The sequence below is a fragment of the Peromyscus eremicus genome, chromosome 14, assembly GCF_949786415.1.
Source record: "Peromyscus eremicus chromosome 14, PerEre_H2_v1, whole genome shotgun sequence".
NCBI lineage: Eukaryota > Metazoa > Chordata > Mammalia > Rodentia > Cricetidae > Peromyscus > Peromyscus eremicus.
In genome coordinates, this window is record NC_081430.1 from 70046649 (window position 1) to 70065495 (window position 18847).

General features: G+C 45.7%; 1 protein-coding gene across 2 annotated transcripts in view; it reads left to right on the plus strand.

Moving 5' to 3' along the window:
* Daam1 (dishevelled associated activator of morphogenesis 1) overlaps positions 1-18847 on the plus strand; it is a 172730-nt gene that overhangs the window by 141968 nt on the left and 11915 nt on the right. For both annotated transcript variants that reach the window (XM_059278947.1, XM_059278946.1), the window contains exons 16-21: positions 219-325; positions 7612-7696; positions 13303-13409; positions 14084-14172; positions 14999-15167; positions 18502-18609. In XM_059278947.1, coding sequence (XP_059134930.1) covers positions 219-325; positions 7612-7696; positions 13303-13409; positions 14084-14172; positions 14999-15167; positions 18502-18609 — 665 coding nt within the window. The remainder of the gene's footprint in view (positions 1-218; positions 326-7611; positions 7697-13302; positions 13410-14083; positions 14173-14998; positions 15168-18501; positions 18610-18847) is intronic.

Here is an 18847-nt window from a genome sequence, read left to right on the forward strand (position 1 = left end):
GATGTGGGTGGTCAGCTTTTCTTATTTTCTTGGCCAAGGAGAAGTAGCCTTTGTTTTGATTGCAGCCCCTTCCCAACATCGCCTCCTCATCGCAGCTCGGCCCTTGTGTGTATGTGAGCATTGTGTGCGTGTGAACAGAGAATGTGGAAGAAAAGTGTGCGTCTCAAGTTGGAGTGTCCCCATTTGACTCTGATGGATTTCTCTTGTGTTCTTTCCAGAAAGAAGCAGATGCCATTGATGACACACTGAGTTCCAAACTCAAAGTCAAAGAACTGTCAGTGATTGATGGTCGGAGAGCTCAGAATTGCAACATCCTTCTGTCGAGGTACTGTGGGTGCTGAATAAACATGACTGGTAGGGCCAGCTTTTCTCCTGGCTGGGGACCACATGTTTGTCTCGCACTTGACTCACTTGCTACTGGAGGACAGGCCTTCCGAGCCCCTGCTGTTTGAGGTGAAGTGACACTTCTTCATAGTGTCCCCTTCCCGGTGAGGTCTCTCGGCCGGATGCCAATCTTGGTGTTTCCTTTCCAGAAGCCTGAGAAGTGAGCTGACGTGCGTTGATATTTCCTAGTTATGGAGACGATGTCGTCCTTGGGTCACACTGTCACAGTCAGGAGCTGTGTCGATGCTTCTCTGTTTTACTGTCTAATGTCTCCTTTTTATATCTCAGCATTACTTGAGTTCATTCTCTTTTTGAGTGTTTTTGTTTTATAAAGATATGTGAATCTCAACTCTCAGTGAGATGTCAACTCAGCCAATTCAGGCTTGTTCAGAAATCTTTCTTATAACTTATGAATTTTAAGACCCTTAGAACTTGAAATGAAAAAAAGGAGATTGGGGGCCTGAATTGTGATTGCAACCTCAGGCAGTGTTGTTAGGACATTCTGAATTTCAAGTAGCTTTTTGGTGTGTAGTTAGGCAAAGATAACTAATGCTATTGAGGTGCAGGAAAGTATAAAGAATGCTGATGATGGGACCTAAAAGGATGGGCTACGGACTGAAAAGAATGCTGTGTGTGCATCAGGCTGGTGTAAGGTGACTCTCTTGGAGGGAGCTAAGAGGAAGAGTAGTCCTGTTGCTTAGCTGGCCATGCACTGAGTCTTTGACACAAAGAGCCACTGCTTGGTCTCAGCATAGAAGCCTGATTGTTGGCTGGGTGTGTATTCCTTTAAGGAGCAAATGTTTTCTTTAGTGGAAGAGAAATTGAGCCTTCATGAGATCCCTGAATTTTAATGCAACTCGTAAGGTAACATGAGCCACCCTGTTACCGTTTCATCTCTGCTCTGGCTGGAAGCTATATAAACGGCGGGGCTTTGTGTTTATCCTCACTCTGGCTCCATGAACCATGCTTAAGTTAGATGAGTATCCACTTTAAGAAGGCACCGCGTGAAGGTCTACTTCCTTCCTTCCATAGTGGATAGAACTGATTTTGTTACCATTTCCCAATAACATTCCTGATTGGAAAAAGGAGTAAAGATTTGGGAAAAGTTGTTTTTTTTTTGTTTTTTTTTTGTTTTTTTTTTAAGATTTATTTTCTTTTGTGTTTCACTGTTTGGCCTGCATGTGTGTCTGTACACCATATGCATGCCTGGTGCCCATGGAGGTCAGAAAAGGGCGTCAGATGCCCTGGAACTGGGATTATGAGTGGTTATGAGCTGCTATGTGGGTGTGGGAAGCAAACGTTGGTCCTCTAGAAGAACAGCAAGTACTCTTAACTGCTGAGCCATCTCCCCAGCCCCAAGTTGTTGTTGTTTGGTTTGCTTTGAATATCTCTGCCTATATCTTGTGTGTTTGCTGTCTGGAGCACTTTGAACACAACTTGACAAAGAGAGACATCACTCTGAATTTCTGTAGTGTTGAAATGCTTGGAGAGTACAAACTGAGACCCGTTCCTCATAGACAACGTGTTTCCAGTGCTTAGTGTCAGCCAAGATAATTACCCTAGGTATAGATAAGGCTACAACTCTCTCTGGCTATTTTCCCGTTCCATTATTGAAGGAATTATTTTGTATCTGTGGTATGTAAATCCCTTTACCTCAAAAGTCACAGAGCCTAACACAAAGTAACTTAGAACTGTGTGTGTATAACGCCCACCCCCCCCCCCAGACATTTTTGCCTGGAACCTACTTAGATTACCTGTGGAAATTTCTTAATAGATTTTTATGATGAGCACAACAAAATGGTGTGATGAGGATAACAACGTACGTTTGAGTCCCAGTAAGTGATTCCGTAAGAAGCAGGTTAGAACCCTCTCTCCTGCAGGGATGTGAGTGTGCATGCTTTTCTGTTGGGTAATAATTGTCGAAACCCCACAGTCTCACATGTGACCAAGATGTTAAATTTGATGAGGTCAAAGTAAAAGAAGTTAAACTGGTTTCCTTTGAATTTGTGTTTTGTTTCATTTTCTAGTGAGTTAGGAGATTTTATTCTCTCTTTCCTTGGCCATTCATCATCATATACAGAAAGTAGTTTGGGACTTAAGCAGTGGGCATGCCTGAAAGCAAGTCTGTACTTCTTTTGTAAGACAGTTGGACTCTAGGGCTTTTGCTTGTACACCACTGTGCTGCGTGCGTAGGCAATACCAGAATTAGGGTGGTGGTGTGGTTTTGATATTTGATGTCCTCTGCAGGTTCGTGTGTTGTAGAGTTGATTCTCCAGTGCACAGCTCGGAGATGGGACTTTTGAAAGTGATTAGATCACAGGGGCTCTGAACATATCAGTGGATTAATCCACTGATGGACTCATGATTGGACTGCAGGGGAGTAAACTATGGAGTGGATCCTCACTGGAGGAAGGAAGTCACTGGGGGTGCATCTTTGAAGAGCTTATCTTGTCTCTGTCTTCTGCCTGTCTGTCTCGCTCTCTCCCAAACCGATCATGACAGAAGCCTTTTGCTTAGCCGTGCTCTCCCCACCGTGACGTTCTACCTTACAATAGGCCCATAATGACAGGGCTAAGAGGCCATGGACTGCAACTCCTGAGCCAACACATCTCCCTCCCCCTTCCGCCATCTTTACAACAGGTAGTTTATCACAGTGAAGAAAGCAGACCAAATGTTAGTGCTGCCTTTAAAAGCTCAAGGCTGAGTGGAGAAGAGAAATGTTACTGGTAAGAAGACACATAGCTCAGCCTTGCACTGCTCTCAGCTGAAGGACACAGAAAGTCAATCCTATGAGAGAGGGGCTGGAGCAGGGCGGACTAGAGAAAGTGTGCCTCCGAGTATGTGCACCAGAGATACAGGGGGAGGGAGGGAGCAGCCTTAGGCTAGTAAAGCGAGCCCTGCTGAAGGAGGAGAGCAGAGGATTAGCAGTTCTGTTCAGTGAAGCCTGGCAGGATAGCTAAGGTTCATGTCTGAGGCCTTTTAGGGGTATGCACAAGCCAGTCCAACATCAAGTCATAGCCCCTGTTCTATAAAGTGGAGATCATGGCCACTGTAGTTCTGCCATGGGCTGATGAGATCTAGCCTCACGTGCATGAAGCCCCTGTGGTCACTGCTTGGCTAATAGCCAGTTATATATCATGGCATCCGGAATGGGGTTTGGTCCCAAGGAGAGCGGTGTGTTTGTTTTAATGTGGCTTTAAGTTTGCTTGGTTTGCAGTGGAAGGTGGAAGGGATCTAACACTGGGTACAGGGGAGACATCAGAGAGGATTCTCTTTCTCTTGTCTAGGTGACACAGGCAGGGGCCAGAATTGACAGAGATGGAGAAACTTTGATAGGAGTTGGCGTTTTATTTTGTGCTTAGGGACGAAAATCAGAAATATTTCCAAGATTATGTCAAGATTCCCTACCTTCCTACACATACTGCGTCCCTCCTTCCCGCTTGTTTTACTCTTGAAGGCTGCCATCCGTCTATTCTCTTGCTGGTGGATTTATTTCTCAACAATCATTACACCAGCGTCTGCGGCAATGAGAGGCGCTAGCTTATTCCATGTGCTGTATTTTCAGATAGATGCCAGTGTTTGGATATCCTTTACAGCTTCCTTATGTGCTACACAACTTAGGTAAGGGACCTGCTGCCACCGGGCTTAGAGCCCACAGCAGGGACTCCTGTGTTGTGCCTGGTGAGTAGGTGCTTACAGATGAAGTGACTAAGGCTGCTTGAAGCTCTTGGGGTAGAGGAAGAGAAGCTGTTATGGGGGGCCGCAGTGCCCTGCCTGTCACATATGTGAGGAGAGTGGAGTGGCCATGAGGTACCTCAGAATAAGAAGCCATTAAGAACTTGCTTCCTATCTGTTTATGTGTTAAAATCCAATTTAATTACGTTTTTATTATAATAGTCCCCCAGTAGCATAAGTAGCAGTTTCTCTACTGTGTGTATGAGTGACATGTAGCAGTTTAAAATTCAGACTGCTTTAATCATTAAAACAGACCTCCCCTCCCACACTAGGGGGAAAAAAAGAAACTCAGAGGCAGGTCTGTATTGCAAAATGACCTCTTCCCAAGTACAGCTGTTGTTTCTCCAGTTCCTCTCTGGACATGGCAGCCTGGGTGTCATTAACCACAAAAGGCTAGTTTATTAAGTAGGAGGATCTGGCTTCAAGCCACTGAAGCAGAGTGGAGACTGAGCTAGCCTCCCATCCCTAGCTTGCTCTAATTATCTCTGAATGTTCCAATTCTCTGAGCAAAGTTTCTCAGTACCCGAGCAGAGCAGGCTGAGTTAGACACTGTTTTAAGGTGGCTGGCTTATTTCCTGCCTTGAAAGGACAGTGGAGGCACACGGCTCCAGAAGTTGTCACCCTGCAGCACACCGCGAGCACCGCCAAGCCCTGAGAGCAGTGGAAGGGCTGGAATCAGGAGGTCCTTAAATTACAGAGATTAAAGGCTCATTCTGAGGGTGACAGATGACACCAAGAACTTGGAAGGCTGTGGAACCGTCCTGGAGGGCAGGTACTCCTCCCCCTTACTCCCGAGGTCGGGTTTCTGTCTGATCCAGCAGGCCGCGTGCACACTGTTCTATTAACAGGTAAATTTTCTTAAGCACTGTTCATGAAAGTCTCCCGTCTCTTTGTGGGCCACATTAAGAGAAAGTTTAGTCCAGACGGCCTCTGGAAATGGAGGAGCATAAATATATACAATTTCAAAGGCAAGCAGCTCCACACTCCATCAGAGTGCTCGTGAAATTCAAACCCGGTGCTTTGACGGTTCTTCTCGCTCTGGTTGTCAACCTCTTTAGTTTTTAAATGCAAAGCAGAAAGGCTCGAGATGATTTCTTCACCCTGGTGTGAAAAGACACAGAGCTCATTCAGTTTTCTCTTATGAGCACAACTTGGGGTCCCATGAGATATCCCAGGGGGTAAAGCACTTGCTGCCAAGCCTAAGAATTAGAATTCAATCCCAGGGGTCCACACGGTGAAGGGAGAAGCAGTTCTCTACTGTTGTCCTGTGACTTCCACACAAGTGCTGTGTCGCACATACATGCACACACGGATCCAGTGAGAAAGTCACGCAGTAATAATACGCAAGGCTCTTCTGGTGGGGACTGTAGATATCTCCAAGCTAGCTGGTTTTTATTAGTGGCAATTTTAGCCTCTAATTTTAGTTACTGTCCTTTTCTTGCCTTGTGTGGCCACACTATAGTTCCGGCACTGAAATTGACTCAGGAGCCTGTAACATCCTGAAGTCCAGGGCTGCCCAGAGCCTTGACAATGACAGTCTGGTGTGGCCACAGTTTTTCTCTCTGTGTTCTTCACCCAGGCCAGCTTAGCTAAACTGTTGCACTTTACTCATGTGGATTTTCTGTGGTGTTCTGGTAAGCATGCTCGTGAGGCGGTGATTGTCCCAGGGTGCACTGAAACAGGCTGAAGGCTTCTGCCAGGGCGGACTGTGTTCATCAGATGGACAGATTGGCATTTTTGCCTAGATGACATATTTCCGTTTGAGAACATGAAACAAAGATGATGCTGTTTGAGCAGGAGCATCCCGAATTTGTTTTCTCTTTTCTGGCCATTGGTGCATGCAGCAAATGTAGCTGGCATGGCAGAGTTTAGCTAGGAAAGGGTCTGTATCCTTCTACTGCCTCGGAATCCTCCATCCATTCACCCAGCCTTGCAGGTTGTTTGTGAGATGGGTTGAGTGTGTGCCTTGTGTCATAAGAGTTTTGCTGTTGATCTCCTAACCCTCCCAACACTTATAATCTTACCTTGGAGATAAGGATAGATCTTCTGGTTCGTTTTCAGTTCTCCTGGGCCTGGTTCTGTCATGTACAGGGATGAAACCTGGGTAAAATAAATGGCTAAGAATGCTTTGGGAGTGAGTGACCACACTGAGTACTGTTTCATTGATCTACTCACAGCATGTGAGTGTTGTTAAGGTTACAAAAAAGTCATACTTTTGCGTTTTTCTAGTTTAGAGGTCTGCCTTGTAGACATTGAGCCCCTGGAAGTCCAAGAACTCTACCAAAAGCCTTACATGGATCATTTCACTGAACCCCACATTCTGTGTGTGTGTGTGTTAGGTTGGAGGGGAAAGGCATGTGACTGTTATATGTACAGGATAGAATGAACAATTCTAGATTCTGTTGTTACAACTGAGAGTATGATTAAGAATATTTGCCCCAGTTTTGACTATTCTTATATTGAATAAAAGCATTATTTATGTTTCAATTTCACAACTCTTACGTCTTATAGTGAGTAGTTTCTTATCCTGACCTAAGATACAAATTCCTAATTAAATTAAATAAATGAACTTAATGGGCAGACAAAATTAGAAAGAAAAAGGAGGTTTACGTGAGTCCTTTGTTGTACGATATTAACTACATGGGCGGTGTTTGTGTTGTAAAATGGGTGCTATGATGTCGATACTGTCACTTTGAATTTTTTTTATTGCATTTGTGATGTGGAGCTGGTGTGTACTGTGGCACACCTGTAGAGGTCAGAAGACAACTTTATGGAGTCAGTCCTCCCCTCCACCTTGTCCTGGGTTCCAGGTGTTTAGTTCAGATCAGCAGGCTTGAGCTGGCTTGCTTACTCCCTGCTGAGCCATCTCACTGGCCGCTGATACCATCACTTTGTGCAAATCACTGGCCATTTTGAGCCTGTTTATCTAATTAAAACAAAACAAACAAACAAAACACCAGACTGTCACAGTTACTTTCATAATTAAATGAAATTAAATATATGAAAATTCCTCACCTATGAAGTGATCATGTATTTCATTTTATATATTAGTGCACTCAACTCTTTAACCACGCATATGGTTTCCGAGCGTATCAAAATTTCTCTTTAATCTGGCAGCACATCTGGAACTCCCCTGCCATACAGTGAGGTCAAAGGTTGACTTGTTTCCTCTCACCTACAATTTGTGGATGTTGGCTGTAAGAAGGCCATTGTGCCCACTTTCCCCGTCTCCAACTTTCTTTAAGGAAACTAATGATAGAACATGGCAGCTTGTCCCATGTCAGCAGAACATTACAGAGCCCTGAAAGAATGTTTAAGCTGTTTCAGAATCCTATTTTAGTTCCCTCTGTTGTCAGGAAATAAGCCTTGGCTGAGATTTTGAGAAAAACCATACTTGAAAATCAGCAGCTGGTGTAGCGGGGTGAGTCATCTTGTATGAAATTGTAACAATCACAACAATGTTATTAACAAAGTAAAATATACTCTCTCCAGGTTGAAATTATCCAATGATGAAATCAAGCGGGCAATTCTAACAATGGATGAACAGGAGGATCTGCCCAAGGACATGCTAGAACAGGTGAGCTGCCAGACGGCTTTCAAAGCCCAAGTAATACTGTTAGCTGCCAAGAGGATGCTGGGAGAATCTGCTGTTGCTAATAGATCATCTTCTCATCTCTGAATTGAGAAGGCCAAACCTGGCCCCATGCATTGCTTTAAAGGGTCTTTATTCTTTCATTGTTCCTCAGAAGGATCGTGGAGAAGGGAAGCTTACAGGTTGTAAAATGGGCATGGAGAGATAGCTCAGGGATTAAGAGCACCTGCTGCTCTTCTAGAGGACCCGAGTTCAATTCCCAGCACCCATGTCGAGTAACTAAGTCGCAACCACCTGTAACTCCAGCTCAAGGAAATCCAACATTCTTTTCTGGTGTCTGAAGGCACCCACATCACATGCCAGTCATGTATACTCTCTTTCTCCCCTCCCTGCTCTCTCTATCTCCTCAAAAATAAAAATAAAAGAAGCTCTAAAACAAGTCTGCCAAATGCTGGGGAGCCACAGTGTTAGAGTCTGTCTGTCCCTTAAACTTCAGTTAAATTATTGTCTTAATATCTCATAAAAATCTTCTGGGGTTAGTGGGAAAATGTGTTTCACAGGAGTGTTGAAAATCTCATGAGTACTCTGAGATCAAAAACTGCTCTGCACACTGTTAATTCATAAATTTGCATTTTGGCTCATCATTTCCACAAGAACAAAAGCCTCCACTAAACCCTAGTGAGTCACCTGTTGTACACAGTCAGTCACACCTGTTGTACACAGTCAGTCACACCTGTTGTACACAGTCAGTCACACTTGTTCTACACAGTCACACTTGTTCTACACAGTCAGTCACACCTGCTCTACACAGTCACACCTGCTCTACACAGTCAGTCACACCTGTTCTACACAGTCAGTCACACCTGCTCTACACAGTCAGTCACAGCTGTTCTACACAGTCAGTCACACCTGTTCTACATAGTCAGTCACACCTGCTCTACACAGTCACACCTGCTCTACACAGTCACACCTGCTCTACACAGTCAGTCACACCTGTTCTACACAGTCAGTCACAGCTGTTCTACACAGTCAGTCACACCTGTTCTACACAGTCAGTCACAGCTGTTCTACACAGTCAGTCACAGCTGTTCTACACAGTCAGTCACAGCTGTTCTACACAGTCAGTCACACCTGCTCTACACAGTCAGTCACACCTGCTCTACACAGTCAGTCACACCTGCTCTACACAGTCAGTCACAGCTGCTCTACACAGTCAGTCACAGCTGCTCTACACAGTCACACCTGCTCTACACAGTCAGTCACACCTGCTCTACACAGTCAGTCACACCTGCTCTACACAGTCAGTCACAGCTGCTCTACACAGTCAGTCACAGGTGCTCTACACAGTCACACCTGCTCTACACAGTCAGTCACACCTGTTCTACACAGTCAGTCACACCTGTTCTACACAGTCACAGCTGTTCTACACAGTCAGTCACAGCTGTTCTACACAGTCAGTCACACCTGCTCTACACAGTCAGTCACACCTGCTCTACACAGTCAGTCACAGCTGTTCTACACAGTCAGTCACAGCTGCTCTACACAGTCAGTCACAGCTGTTCTACACAGTCAGTCACAGCTGCTCTACACAGTCACTCACAGCTGCTCTACACAGTCAGTCACACCTGTTCTACACAGTCACACCTGCTCTACACAGTCAGTCACACCTGTTCTACACAGTCGGTCACACCTGTTCTACACAGTCGGTCACAGCTGCTCTACACAGTCACACCTGTTCCACACAGTCAATCACACCTGTTCTACACAGTCAGTCACACCTGTTCTACACAGTCAGTCACACCTGTTCTACACAGTCAGTCACACCTGTTCTACACAGTCAGTCATAGCTGTTCTACACAGTCAGTCACACCTGCTCTACACAGTCAGTCACACCTGCTCTATACAGTCAAGTCACACCTGCTCTACACAGTCAGTCACAGCTGCTCTACACAGTCAGTCACAGCTGCTCTACACAGTCACACCTGCTCTACACAGTCAGTCACACCTGTTCTACACAGTCAGTCACACCTGTTCTACACAGTCACAGCTGTTCTACACAGTCAGTCACAGCTGTTCTACACAGTCAGTCACACCTGTTCTACACAGTCAGTCACACCTGCTCTACACAGTCACAGCTGTTCTACACAGTCAGTCACACCTGCTCTACACAGTCAGTCACAGCTGCTCTACACAGTCACACCTGCTCTACACAGTCAGTCACACCTGTTCTACACAGCCAGTCACACCTGCTCTACACAGTCAGTCACACCTGTTCTATACAGTCAGTCACACCTGTTCTACACAGTCAGTCACATCTGTTCTATACAGTCACACCTGCTCTACACAGTCAGTCACACCTGTTCTACACAGTCACACCTGTTCTACACAGTCATACCTGTTCTACAGTCAGTCACACCTGTTCTACACAGTCAGTCACACCTGTTCCACACAGTCAGTCACACTTGTTCTGCACAGTCACACCTGTCCTTTGGGACTGAGTTGTTTCCTGGAGCTAAATCATGTCTCTGTTCATTTGTGGCATCTTGTGTCATAAATGGCAATAAGTCACAACTCCAGGGCTAGCCCATGGGAATTACACATAGGTAGCCCACATCAAGTGTTCCTGGATAGAAACTTTACCCAGTCTAATGGGTAACTCCTTCTGCAGTATTTCTGCTTAGCCAGTCTGACTATATCATATGTGTCTAACCAGTACATATTCCAAGAATTTTTCTCTGTCTCTCTCCCCTTGTCCCTTAGGACTTGAAAGTTTCTGAGCTTTGTGGTGACCAATAGCTTTAAGGATATTCTTTCTTTCTGTCTCTCATCCTTGGGACACATTTGATTTTGAGTGATCCAGGTCTAAGGTCTGTGTTTGTCAGAGCCAGGCCCACTGAAGGTCATTTGTGGGTACCAGAAACCATGACTACAGGCTGAACGTGGCAACTCTGTGCATACTCAGCTCTGAAAGTCTAGAAAGGGGTGTCTTGTGTCCTGAGTGCTGAGGCTACTCTTCCTAAACTGTCCCTCTGCCTTCGTGTGCATCTTCGATGGTTCCCACTGAAATCCTGGAAGGCAGCAGACTCAGCAGGGTAGAACTGCAGCTGGAGTTGTCCTGAGTGAGACCCCCACTCTTGACAGTAGAACAACTTATCTAGCTGCCATTTCAAGTTTTGGTTTAATTTTCAAAATAGTTAATGATGTTTTCCTCATATCTCCCGTGATTTTCTGTGAGTGCAGTTTAAAGCGCCCCCTCCCATCCAGGGGTGTTTCCAGATCCCTGCTGTTCTTCTCTCACTATACAGCTGCCCCAGCTTCTGGGGGACCCTACCTCAGGTCACTATCAGGAGTGGAGAACTGTGTGCAAGCTGCTCTGGTCCTTCTGTCCTCAGCCTCTCTCGACAACGCCATACGCTTAAAATTCTCCAGGCTCTGTTTACTGTGAAATTGCATCCAGCAAAATTCTTCCTTGAGGGGAAGGATTGCAGAGCCCTGCCAAGAGGGCTTGCAGTGACTCCAAATAAACAAGGAAGACAGTCCGTCCACTGATGCAGCATCTGGCCAAGGACATTTCTGACCTGGTCTCTCCTGATAATTCTGTGAGCTTCTTGCTCTCTGCTCCATTCCCACGCTCTTCCTTTCCCTCCTTGTCGTAATGTTCTTCCGCCTGGTGTTCTTCCACGTGCCTCCCTTCCAGACAGATGTCTGTCCCAGCATCTCCTTACCTTTGCGTGGGGCCTGCATGAGGGCCACATGCATTCCATGCTGCGTGCTGCTGGTGGCCGCCATGCTCACACCATGGCTGAGGTCAGTGAGCCCCTCTTCCATGGAATGCATCTTTCCTGGTCCAAGTGCTTCCCTAGCTCCAGTTCCCTGGGAAACCATCCACACGCAGTCTATCTCTTGCCTCTGCTTGGTGATGGGCCTAGGCTTTCCACACGCCTCTCCCTCTGCTCTTGCAAGTCACAGAAGACACAGAGTGGTAGTGTTTTCCTAATCATGGACCAGCTGGGAGCCTGGCAAACAGGAGAAAGGATGTCTGAAACTAGAAGAGAGTTCCCTAGCTCAGAAGACAAAACTCTAGACTAAGAGGAAAAGGAACGCCCTTCATCTTCCTCTTCTTCTCCTTGCCCTACAACCTTTCCTGTGCAGAAGAACACCCTTTGAACCTGGGAACAGAAATGTGCCTAGAAACATACCTGGCATCCATCTGCTTCCATTTCTCTTCCCTTCTATTCCCTGAGGGCAAGGGAGCTGTCCTCTCTAATGCCCTGGCACATCCATTCCTTCTAGGTGGGAGCCCAGCTGCATGGGCTGCTCCTCACCTCAGTCTCCACCTCACCCTCTGAGGGCTCAGCAGGCCAAGTCTCCATCTTCAGTGAGTGCACACACAGTGTTACTGTCTCTCTTCCTAACATGCTCTGAATTCTTGAGAGCTGGTCCCTACTCTCCCGTTCACTCCTCCCACTGTCATCTGTCTTCTTCACCTCCTAAAACCGCGAGGACATTCACAGCTCCCCGGATGCCCGAGCCTCAGGACACTTGGCAGCTCTTCTCTTCCTTGGTTTCTGGGTGATGTGTGACATGAATGGCTGCTTACTCCATAGTGAAACATTGCCTTGGCCATGTGATGCCACACAGCTTCTCCAGCTGAACCTCTGCTGCCTCCTTTACAGGCTCCTCCTCCTCCTCTTGTCTTCATCCCTTGAGTACTGGTTTTCTCTAGCCCCGAGCATGTTCTTAATTGAGTACCACCTCCCAGCAATGCCTTCTCCTCTGTAGTTCCAATTCTTTTTTTCTGCAGGTGGCTCCTAGACCAACTGCCTTTTGTGAGTTCCAACTCACATCTGAAAACCTATCAAATGAGTCCCTCAAGTCATGTCAGGTTATGGGGAGGGTCTCATTTGATCTGGGGTAAAGCATTTGATTTAGAAAATAGCACGCATACACAGCCGCAAAGAAACACAGACGCATTCAAATGTGTGTGCTTTGGACGGCAGTCAGACACAGAGGAAAGTAACCTTTTTAGCTTTCCATATTGTTGCTCCTTCTTCCATTTCTCATTCTCAACTCCAAAATACAGTATGAAATAAAAAATATGATGTTCCCACTGTTTCTCTCACTGAACTCTACATGAAACAATAAAGAAGGTGGAATTAGAGAAACAGAAAAAACAAGCTGAATAAAAACCACAAATGTAATTATTCATTCCACCATGATATAACAGAAAAAAAAATTCATAGAACTCTGGGAGTCAGAGACCTAGGTTCTGTTCCTGATAGTCACATCCTCCTGCTCTGAAATGCAGGCTGAGGGCTGAATCTCTCTGCATAGAGATTCCATTTTATGGCCTTCTTATGAGAGGATTGACTCTCTGAAATGTCAACAGTTCTTCTTGGAAAGGTGCTAGAGAACAGACAGTGATTCTCGGGCCAATTCAAAGCTGCTATCAAATCAACGTGTAAATAGCCGCAGGGCTTGTAACCGAAGAAAATCTTAAAATTTCATCTTGTAGCAAATTAGCTGAAAGGATAAAAACCTACTGCTGAGGTTTTTCATAACCCTTTACTAACACATGGATGCACCTTTAGCTTTTGAAATTTGTTCCTGAGAAAAGTGACATTGACCTGCTAGAGGAACATAAACACGAGCTGGACCGCATGGCCAAGGCTGATCGCTTCCTGTTTGAGATGAGCAGGTGAGTTGGAAGACACTGGAAATGAAAGATGCGCTTTGCTTCAGTAAGGAAATTAAACTCCAGTTCGAGATAAACAGCTTGGACCCGGCCCCTGTCTTGCACATGTTTTAGTTCTGAAAGCGCTCCACGTTGGAGCTGTGTGGAATGTGTCCTCCGCTTGTGGGGAGGTCTTGCCCTGGGTGGGCCAGTGTGCAGGCGACTTTGCGGCTGTCCTGTGGGCCTCTTGGGCCGTGCACTCTGGCTTTATTGTGCTCTCGTGTTCCCCAGGTCACTCTCACCAACACTTCAATGTCTGGGGATAATAGCTAAGCATCCTAACACCTTGACATCTCAGGTTTGCTGTAAAATTAGAGGGAGGGAATGACAGGCAATGTCCGCCCTGAGCCCCACGATGAATAAGACATAGGCAGACGTCACTAATCAGGCATGGCACTAGTCTTTGTAGCCTTGCCAAAGGCCAAACTTTGTGAAAAGTTAAGAGACTTGAGAGAAGTGGGAGAAAGTGAAGAGTCTCCATTTGTATTCCTTTTCATGTCCTGTTTCCCCAAGAGCTGTGGGTACCGTGAGTGAAGTTTGAAGTGAAGGACCCCAGGCAATCACCCAAATCCCCCATGCAGATTCTAGAGAAATGGGCTCTCATCTCGAGTGTTAATCAACCCACCTGGCTCTTACAGGATTAATCATTACCAGCAAAGACTGCAGTCATTGTACTTCAAAAAGAAGTTCGCAGAGCGTGTGGCAGAAGTGAAACCCAAAGTAGAAGGTAAGACCAAGCCACACAGCAGGAAGTAATGTTTGTCTTAAGTGCCCATGTACAACTTTGAGCCAAGTACACCAAGTAAACAGAATTGCTTCGGTGGTGTTTAGCTGGAAATCTTTTGAAATTCCAGTGGGTGGTCGGTCACATAAGAGCTGCATCTTGCACACTCCGGCCTGGCCTGGGCCCTGGAGCTCCTGCACAGGCCTGAGCTCCTCCGAGGGACTGGGGTTTTGACCACTTGGCTAAGGGATGGCTTTGCTACTCCTAGCATTGAACCTATGATTGGTGTTCTCGTAGCAGTGCCCGACTAGGATTTTCTAAGGGTAGATTTTTAGGCTGTTGTGTTTACAAATGTTTGCGATGTGGATGGTACTACAGAGCACAGTTACAGAATGTACAGCAGAATCGGAGTCTGAGCTCCCATCCCTGATGTAACACCTGCAGGCCATGTATGTAACAAATGACCAGTTCTCCATCAGCAGAATTGACTCACTTACTGATCTGACTCATGTGAGGCAAGGGAGTTTTGCAAAGGAATGGTGGAAATGGAATTGTATGCCATGTATTCTATTCCTTACATTTTTAAGGTTAGTGAGTCAGTCCTGAGAAGGGCTGAGAAAGGAGAGAAATTTTGCCATTCTCTGTGGGATCTCTTACATGTTAGCTGTTAATTGTGCTTCTAGTTTATGTGATTTGAAAGTGCTCAGTCACAAACTGGTGACTCGCTCTGACATCGTTAGTGTTTGTTAGGACATGTGGCTTCAGTTAGGACAGGCATAACTGAAAGCCTTGGCTGTAACCATTGTGTTTGGTGTGTTTTGCTTTGAAGCGATTCGTTCTGGCTCAGAGGAGGTGTTCAGGAGCAGCGCCCTCAAGCAGCTCCTAGAGGTTGTTTTGGCTTTTGGAAATTACATGAATAAAGGACAGAGAGGCAATGCATATGGATTCAAAATCTCCAGCCTCAACAAGATCGCAGACACAAAATCCAGTATTGACAAGTAAGTGTGGTACCCTCCAGCACTTGGAGCATCGGGTGCTTTTATAGAATGTGACTTTTGTAGAGCCTGACTTTTATAGTGCCTGGACACTAAAGCCTTGGCCTTTCAGGGTATGCTCCTGCTCTTCATTCCCCTCCCATTCATCTCACAAACAGGCAGCCCTCAAGTTCCCAGAGGTCTTCATCCGTTATCAGTGCACAGGGACACCTTCTATTCCAGCGCTTCCCAACCTTCCTAATGCTGCAACCCTTTAGTACAGTTCCTCACATTGTGCTGACCCCAACCATGTAATTATTTTTGTTGCTACTTCATAACTGTAATTTTGCTACTATTATGAATCGTAATGTAGATACCTGTGTTTTCCTATAGTCTTAGGCGACCTCTGTTAACGGGTCATTCAGTCCCCAAAAGGGGTTGCAACCCACAGCTTGAGAACCACTGATCTCTTCCAAGGTTTTTATTGTTGGCTACCTTTAAAATGAGTAAATGAATAAATAAATAACTCATGGTTCTGGTGTGATGCCTCAGTGGGTAAGGATGCTTGCCTCAAGACTGAAGACCTGAGCTCAGTCCCTGGACCCCAGCTGGTAGGAGGAGAAAATTGACTCCCACAACTTGTCTTCTGACCCCAACATACATGCCATTTCACATGTGCATATACACACACACACACACACACACACACACACACACACACACACACAAATAAGTAAATAAATCTAAAAATATTTAACTTTTAAGTATAGTGTAATCTACTCGAGAGAAGTCACTGATCACAAAGATAGAGCTGGATGGACCACTGCACAACCCTAACCGAGAACCGGCCCTCCAGCTCTGGATGTCACATGGCCTCTCTAGTCTCCACCCCTCCACAGAGAACTGTGTTCCAGAGAAAGGAGAAAACTGCCAGCTCACCCAGGAATGTGCCTTTTAGTCTCAGGCTGGCACTGACAGCCACATGAATGCATTTGCCTGCTAATCTTCAGCTGCACGGCTCAAGGCTCATTAAAATGTGTCCTAGGAAGTGCACAGCGCTGCACTTGAGGTGAACAGAGTCTGGTCAGAGGCACTGAGGTGCCAACTCCTCTGCCCCAGCAGGTAGGGTCATCACGCGCATTAACTCGAGTTTTCCCAAGAGCTTTGTTTCTCTGAGGTTCTCACTGGCTTCAAAGGAACTTGTACAGTCCTTCCCAAGGTAAAGTCCTCAGAACCAAATCCTTGTAGCATGATGGACTGTTCTCCCTAATTACACCTCGCTAATGAGACTTTTTACCCTATATTTTCTATAGGGTTAGTGAAGCATAGTGTATAGCAGCCCTCAGTCCTTGATCAAAGGAACAAGCCATGTGTTAAGCTGTTAGTTTTGCATCGTGGAGACAGTGGCGATGCTGTTGTGTTATATAAAATGCTGCCATCCTCACTTCGGTGGGAGCCCAGTCTTCTTCAGAGCACCTCCACACATGTCACGGTGGCTGTCAGTACACAGGCCAGGTTACTTACCACATGTTGTCAGAAGAAAACTGAGGCAATGCCAAGTGGCTTAGTCCCCCACCCCCACCCCCTCATCACCCCCTGAAGAAGGATTTAACCCATGATCTGCAGGTCGGTCCACAGTGCTATTCTTTGCCCATAGGTAGGTCTTGTTTGTGAGTTGTAATGGGGACCTGTAGCCTCTTATTCGCATATGGAGAGCAGCCATCTTTGAAAGGACACCACCTCTTCAACTGCTTGATGGCATGCACACAAACACATGCAAAATCAAATATCCACTCATCCACTCACCTTCTGATGACTTGGCGCTTACATGGTCGTCTGCTTACTAAAGTGACTATAGAATTTACATGTACAAGCTCTTTCAAAGGAATAAATAAAAACTATTTCTGATCTCTTTCCTCTTCTGTCTGCTTCTGAAGATGGTCCCCAAATGTAGCACCAGTACACATAATGCCACAGTTACCTGGTGGAGTGGTTGGCCAGTGAGCAGCTGCTTGTTCACTTGAGTCGGGGCATACAGTTGAGACAGTCAAGCTGTTAAGTGATGGTACAGTCGGCACCAAGGGGCTGATTCAGTAGCCACCAGGACTAGCCTGATGTGTGGCTATTCAGTTGTTCATTCTTCACAAAGCTGTTTTGTGTAAATGAGGTGTTACTTGGATAGCAAACAAATGTGGAAGTCTAGCCTGGGTTTAATTCTTAAAACCACATACGGTCCAATTAAGTTAATGGAAACTTCTCTAGATAAAACAGCATGTCTCTAAAATAATGAAGAAATTAGCATTCTTGTGATAGTTGCTGGCATTTTGTTCCCACCCCCACCCCTCAGGAGAGAAGCCCAGGGCAAACAGGTTGTTCTATGACTAGGAATCCTTGAGTAATAAAATGTAGCAAGCTCACAGAAGCCTGAGCAGCCAGAATACTGGCCACTGTTTTGCTCTGGTGGAAACTGTTTCCTAATTACTGACAGTAACAAAAATAAAGAATCTCTTTGAGCCCTCGGCTTGGGAATAGGATTGTATTGTCTGGGTAAAGCCACAGGGTGCTGGAAATGCTTTACATTATTATAGGAAATGCATAGGCAACTCTGATTCTTTTTGGTCTAGGTGGGATGGGGGATTGTGAATTAGCAAGCTGCCTAATTATGGAAATGTTATAAAACAGGTATTTATATACTCCTAACTATAACAGCTTTGGGAGATTAGTAGTTCTTCATCTAAGCTAGACTAACCAGGGAATTTTAACAAATATCTATGCCTGGTCCCACCTCATCTCAATTAAATGGATCTCTGGTGTTGGCCCCAGCATCTGGAGTCCAGGTGACTCTAATGTGCAGTAACTGGTGACAGCAGGACCAGACTAACACAGCTTTGCCTGACAGCATTATCAGACACCCCTCTTCCCAGTCCAGGTCAGTCAAGGTTCAACCCTGTCATCGCCAGACAGGGAAATGGCACCAACAGCTGTTATAACTACTAAGGGTCATGCAGTTAAGAGCTGAAGAACTGCTAAACTTAGAAGTGACTTCAAAGCTGCAGGGACATTATATATGTAATGGCACAATTACAGTCCGCTTCCAGCAGCAGCTCTGAAATGGGGACTCTGTCCAACCACTCTTCAGATGAACGCTTAAGTGAACATCACCAATGACTTCAGCATTGAATTGTTCTAGACTTGCAAAGTACTTTCAGACTTCCAAGCAGCTGCTGTCCTTAATGGGTTAAACAACTGTTCTTATGCCACTCTACCAATGCTTAATGTGTTTTGGTTCCTGCCCCTTGAGTATATAAATCATATGCAGATTAATCATGTTGAGTGTTCTCCTTTCCTTTCATTTTAGGAACATTACCCTTTTGCACTATCTAATAACTATTGTGGAGAATAAGTACCCCAAGGTCCTCAATTTAAATGAAGAGTTGCGGGATATTCCTCAAGCAGCGAAAGTCAAGTGAGTACAGCAACAGCTCTTTTCCCAGCTTACCTGTGCAGCGGGAGGAGCTCGGCCTCCCCCCATGGACATGCAGATGTGGGGAGTGGTCCCTCTCTTTCCTTCCCTCTGAATGCTGTATGAAAGGAAGTTGGAATCACATGCAAATTATTCAGACGTGGTCAAGGATGTATATTTGTTCCACCTCATTGTATAAAACCTGATTTTCTTAGTAATCAGAGTCTAAGCAGCCAGACCT